At 44.8% G+C, this 6,122-nt stretch overlaps 1 protein-coding gene across 1 annotated transcript; it reads right to left on the reverse strand.

Annotated features, from left to right (window-relative positions):
- Positions 1-1,819: 1,819 nt before the first annotated feature.
- On the reverse strand, positions 1,820-5,645 carry LOC120681485 (cyclin-B2-1-like). The gene is made up of 11 exons (XM_039962987.1): positions 5,286-5,645; positions 5,103-5,179; positions 4,907-4,997; positions 4,765-4,821; positions 4,494-4,668; positions 4,264-4,395; positions 3,488-3,577; positions 3,184-3,405; positions 2,750-2,848; positions 2,370-2,548; positions 1,820-2,281 (listed from the first exon to the last, which is right to left on the reverse strand). Exons 2-11 carry the CDS (start codon positions 5,161-5,163, stop codon positions 2,110-2,112), a joined length of 1,278 nt encoding a protein of 425 aa, XP_039818921.1. The 5' UTR covers positions 5,164-5,179; positions 5,286-5,645; the 3' UTR covers positions 1,820-2,109.
- Between the last annotated feature and the right edge of the window lie 477 nt (positions 5,646-6,122).

Consider the following 6,122-nt stretch of genomic DNA (forward strand, 5'->3'; position numbering starts at 1 on the left):
TATCTTTAGGAACATTTCCTACAAGAGAAAAAAATATTGAGAACCCACGGACATTCAAAAGATAGTGTTTTATTTGTGTGCCATTATAAAAGATGGCAAAGTATCTGTATACTATTAAAAGACAGAGCCTTAGGATAGTCTCAGTGGAAAATATCATTGCACAATTGCCAAGAGTGCCACATCACTTTGACACCGGAATGGCATAGCCACTCTTAGTGCACAGTGTCATGGCACAGTTCATAGACAACTTACAACATTAAATAGTGCAACAATTGTGTGATTAAATATGACATGACTTGATGAAGAACGGTCATCCCCGTCTCATGACTTGACAACCGTGCCATGAGAGGGTCATGGTGATGACCCAGCTCATCTCTCTCCTCTTAACTCTGTTGACACATCATCAATTATGTTGATGTGTCATAGTCTTTAATATCTATGACACTCTCATGACCTAAGCATTGAGACTGGCCTAACAGAGGTGAAAAAAAACATTGGGTGTCTCTTTTCTCTATCTAGACCACGTCGTGGATGGTCCGACAAATAGGCTAGTCTGAAACTAAAAGCCGGGAGGAGCAAATAACATGAGGCTATGTTTAATTCCTAAAAAAATTCGGACAGTATCCGTCACATCGAATCTTCGGATGCATGCATGGAGCATTAAATGTAGTTGAAAAAATAACTTATTATACGGTCTAACTGATTAGCACGAGCTGAATCTTTTAAACCTAGTTAATCCATAATTAGACATTATTTGTCAAGTAACAACGAAATATGTTATAGTACCAAAACCCAAACTTTTTCACCAACTAAACACACCCCGAGTACTCAGATAACATTAGGTCTGATTAAAAAAGGAAAACCCACCAACGTGCGCTAAGTATCTAAAAGTTTGGTCTGACAATAAAAAAAAAAACAGAAACGTGCGCTAGGCATCTAGTAATTCCAGTTTGGATTTTTGTTAGGATAAAAATTAGCACTGCCACTCAGCTCACGCGCGTGGACAGCAACAGATACCAAATGAAGCCTCAATTCAGTGGTCATGGTAACTGAATTGCTGAAAATTCCTACTTTCCTATGAGTGATTACCAAATTATTTTGATCCAACTCATGGAAAAAAGACTCCTTTTCTTATACAGTGTATTATTGTATGGACTGTAATCAGTTACAATGGAGGCAATCAGCCAATCACACAAGAAGAGGCGCTTCCATCTCTAAAGAAAGAAAAAGTTCCTTCTCAATTTTTGCAATACCACATACCAATGTGACTTGGAAAATTTTAAAAAGAAATGTTAGAACCTACGCACAGAGGCTATCTATCAGCTATCTACTACACAAGACTGTAGCAGAAAGACTTGCCTGCAAGTTTACCCGCAAACATATCAATGTCTTTTTTTTTCTCCACGTGATATGGTTTGGATTTACCAATCCTGCAAAGTAGAATCGTTAGTTCTTTACAGCCCAGCGGTGACCTCTGATCTCATAACCATCAGATGACTGATCACCACATCCCCAACTGTCCATAGTACCAGCTGAGCCCACAACTTTGTGATGTTTTTTCCCCTTCGTGACGCCACTGTCACCAATCTCGCTACAGTTTGGGAACATTCTCGCTACAGTTACGGGAAACAATGATGAAACGCATGATTTGCTATCAACCTTGGGGAGAGAACGGTCAGGATTGATTATAAGATGAGTCAATGCTGCTGATCCACTCGCCATGCAACGGTAGCAGTCACCGGACTGATTGATTCCAAATCGCGTTCAGAAAATGCATCAGGACACATCCATGCCCATCAATCAAAGGAACAACGAAATGTGAGAAATCAAGAACAAAATCTATCGATCCATTTGATTCAGAACTTGTTTTCTTTACAAGGTTCCAACAGCAATTCCTAAAACTGGTCAATTCGTTATTAGCCGGACTTCACTGACCGACCGACCGCCACTGACGTCATTCACGACATAGATAAAAACCAAACGTTACATTATCATAAACAGAAGCTCTCCAAGAAAATTGATAGGCTTTTGGCGCAACATCAACACGATGTTTGTGCATCTTGTTCCTGGAAAAGGTTAAAATGGATCCAGTTGGATAGAGAGATTTAACTAGATTGTGCCTGAAGATAGTGGCGATGTGCCTCCTGACTCCAGCAAGAACAGCGCAGGCTCAACCTTGGCTGCGCACCCAAACTTGAACGTACTGTATTTCCTATGTACACCGGTGAGCTTGCCAGTTCCAGCCTTCTGGTGAAAGTCTACCATCATCCTCGAGCACTCACTGAGAGAACAGCAGAAGGTACACAAAAAGTCAAGATACAGATGCATGTAAATGCAGTCAGGAACAGGAAGTAACTAAACAGACTTACAGGAGTTGATCGCCAGTGTATGTGCTATGTGACTCGCAAACCTTTGTCCAGTGCTGGCAGCGATTGATAGCACATTGCGCAGTATAAACTGCAGCAGCAGCTAGAAGCGAAGGCTGGTACTTCAGCATTTGGTATTCAACCAGGCAGAGCTCCAGCATGAAAAAGGACACGAGCTCTAGCTGTGAGATACAACAGCAGGGAATTGTTTCAGTCATAAAACCAGCTTAACACTACTACTGGAGTTTTGTTTATCCAAGTGAGTTTTTTATGAGGGGGGTCCCCCGCCTTGTATGAATAATATGAAGTAAACTACTACAAAATTGTGTGTGCTAGCTTATTCAAATCGTGAAAACACTGATCAGAATGTAGTTACAGTTCACCTGTTTATCCGAATCTGCTGCTTTCAGAAACCTCCTCATGAAGACATATGGTGTTGGAACAGACATATTGAACTGAAGTGAGTTCAGAATCAAGTTTTCCTGCTCAATCACAGGAGTCAAATATTAATTTCAAACAACCAAGAGGTCTAAAAAAAGTAAAAGAAGACAGTGTGCAAGGATTTGAAAAGAGAGGGAGGAATCAATCAAAAAATTACTACTAACTGATCTCGTCATTAAGCGTTGATCTAGAGAGGTTAGGATTGCATTTTTGCAGTAAACAAATATGTGGCTGGTTTAAGTAAATGTTACTATTTATTTGCTAAGGTAATAAAGATGGACATAAAATGTATGATCGAATTTACATTTAGATGTACAGTAATAACAGAAATAAGCATCAAGCCAGTGAAAGCGCATATTTTATTTAATGGGGTTACCATTTCTAGAATCTGCCCTTTCGTGTAGGCTCTGTCAGAAATGAGTACTAGGTCTTCAACAACTGGAACTGAAACCTCCTCATATTTGCAAGCAAGAAGCATAGCTGTTACTCCCACTAGCTGCAACTTCTTCCTTGGAACCACTTGCTTTTCCAAAAATCTATCTATTATGTTTACTGTAAGAAACAGTGTCTCATCCATCAGTTCGAACTTGTAATGCACCTGGCAAAGGATCAGTAAAAACATTAGAATCACATGTAGTTTCAGATTAGTACAAAGTTATAAGGTCGACACCCTTTTTTACCTCAATGAGCCAATCGATCAGAATCGCTCTCATCTTTGCGTTTATATCTTGTTGGCTGGACATGTAATCAGGCTTTACACAACTTTTTGCCTGCATAAAGCATAACAATGGTGATACTGAAAAGATAGTAGAAGCTTCCAAGCAATCTTTTTTTTAGATAATTGAAGCACCACATTGCCTGCATTAAGTTGTTTTGAATGTTTACATTAAAGGATAATTTAGAAAGAACTTTCATTTTGGCGACCATGATTTGTTTCGATGATATTCCAGGAGCCAATTTTAGTAGTAGAGGCAAGGACAAATTATGTGTGATCTCAAGCACAGTGATGACAAAAGAATTGGATTTCAGCTGTACAATATGTACTAGTGATTGTACCACTAGAATAAAAGGCATATATGAGAATAGTATACAAACAGCATAACATTCCAACGTGTTGAACAGGTACAAAGCTAACACAATTAACAAGGTACTCCTGGCCTTCAAGTGGACAAATGTGAGATTAAAATCACACAAATCAAAACATATTGACACAGTTTATTCAAATTATTTTCTTGAGGTGCAAAAACTATGTTAGACATGCATTTACATATTAAAGTTTACTGCATTTTGGATTCTAATGTGAGTGGAATGCTTATTACAGGTTTCCTGTCTAACTTATACAATTTTGCAAGGACCTTGTTCGTTCGTATAAGCACATTGTAGCTAAAGCATCTCTGATTCTGATCTGATATCACCTAAAAATTCAGAATTCATGATTTGATAGACAAGAGATCACCTCATTTTCTCTGTAAAACTTGTAAAGCACTTCAACATATTCAGTTGCTGCAAGCGGATTCCCTGAGTCCGCACTGTCAATGTCCATGATAGATTCGTCTTCGTTCACACTGTCCTTGTGATCTGTCTCATCCTGCATCACCAAATGTATTACTTAGTCGGAGCCATCACAAAGATGCCCAAAAGTCATCCCTTTCTGAGGATCAGTACGGATCAGCACAGTGCAAATACCATGTCAATATCAACATCGGGGACCGGCTCGTAATGTTCCACGTCGATGTCGATGTCGATGTCGATGATGCCATCGCCGATTGGTTCCTTGTTGTGATCAGCTCCAAGTCCTGGATCAGTTGTGGTCACCTGACCTTCAGGTCCTCCTTTGCTCGCCAAGGAGGCGGCGAATTTCCTGAACCACCAAAGTCCAAAGCAATGCCCAGATCAAATTAGAGCCTCCAAGAAATATCAGAGCGCAAAAACAAGCCAGCACTGCACTGGTCCTAACCTGGTCATGGGCCGGCTGCTTGCCAACGCCGGCTTCTTCTCATCCCTTCCATTCTTCCTGTAGAGAAGAAAGGAACGCCACGATTAAACAAGATTCGACCCAAGAACCATGAAAAAGGCACGATCTTGGGCGAGGAGATTACTGGAGCATGGGCTTCTTGGCGACGGCGCAGGGGTACGGGGCAGCCCCGACAAGGTTCTTGATATCCGTGAGCGCCCGCCGGTTCCCCATCTCTGCACAAATCACGAGATCAGAAGCACGGACGACGAGTGGCGGCGCCGCCGGCGCAAACAACTAGATCATCCGAGAATGGATCAGCTCGGGCCGCCGCCACCTACCTCGGACGCCGGGCACGGGCTTCCCCGCCACGGGTCTCCGATTCTCATCAGCCGGCTTCATCACCGACGACGCCGACCTGCACACAGCGGCTCAGGATCCGGTTCAAGAAACGCCGTCCCCCCCAACGCACACACAAGCACACAGATCCCCGAGGCGAAACGGCTGCGAATCGTCAGACGCACCCGTAGGAGGAGGAGGAGACGGATCGGCCGGCCTCCCCTCTCTCTCTCCGATCCTCGCGAAGGCGCGGCGGGCGGTGCCTATGGACGCAGGAGCCCCGGGGTGACGCGGAGCATCCGAACGCAGCGGGGCGGCGGCGGCGTTAATAATAACAGCAGCAACGGCAACGTCTCTCTAGTCCCCCCTTCTCTACCTCTCTCTCCTCTCTGGCTGCCTTGGGATTCGAACGAGAGAGATTTAGGTTTTGTTTTTGTTCGCTCTTGGTGGAGAAATTGGGAGGAAGTGTCACGCTCGCGGACGAGGACGAGAAAGAAAAGGGGTTGATTTGTCTGGGGCTTAGTCTAGATGCGGCGAGGCTGCGCGAGAGGGAGGGAAGGGGGCGGATTTGAAAGAGGGGAAAGGCGACGGAGGCCAACGGCTAGTGGGCTGTCGCAGCGTGAGCCGTTGGACCACCGGACGACAGCTCCTCGTAACGGTCGGCGGTCGCCTCCGGCCTCCGTCCGCATGGGGCGTCCACGTGCTTTCAAACTGACAACGGGCTCCGGGTGCGCCGCGCCGGGGCCGTCCGATCCGGGTAAGGGGTAAGGCTTGGACTCGGCCGAGACGCTACGTACCTCTCTACCACTGACCGGCGGGCCCCTGCACCTGTGGTGGGATCCACTTATCAGCGATGAGCGCGCGTGTGACGGTGTGAAAGTCATCACGCATCAGTGCCCATCCAGTCGAGCCCGCTCCTCTCCACTGACACGGGGTTAAGGCCGCGAGATGCGATCGGACGGACGGGATCACGTGGGTCCCTGAAGAAGCAGCGAGATGAGCAGCGGTGAGCGCGCCTGGCG

Source organism: Panicum virgatum, chromosome 7N (genome assembly GCF_016808335.1).
Source record: "Panicum virgatum strain AP13 chromosome 7N, P.virgatum_v5, whole genome shotgun sequence".
In the NCBI taxonomy this organism is placed as follows: Eukaryota; Viridiplantae; Streptophyta; class Magnoliopsida; order Poales; family Poaceae; genus Panicum; species Panicum virgatum.

Bases quoted from the DNA above. Each gene is read 5' to 3' on its own strand.
- LOC120681485 (XM_039962987.1), bottom strand. From the start codon at position 5,163: ATGAAGCCGGCTGATGAGAATCGGAGACCCGTGGCGGGGAAGCCCGTG. The intron at 3,406-3,487 runs GTAAAAAAGGGT...ATCCTTTGCCAG, and splicing joins TGATCGATTGGCTCATTGAG to GTGCATTACAAGTTCGAACT. The intron at 2,849-3,183 runs GTAACCCCATTA...GTGATTGAGCAG, and splicing joins AAGGGCAGATTCTAGAAATG to GAAAACTTGATTCTGAACTC.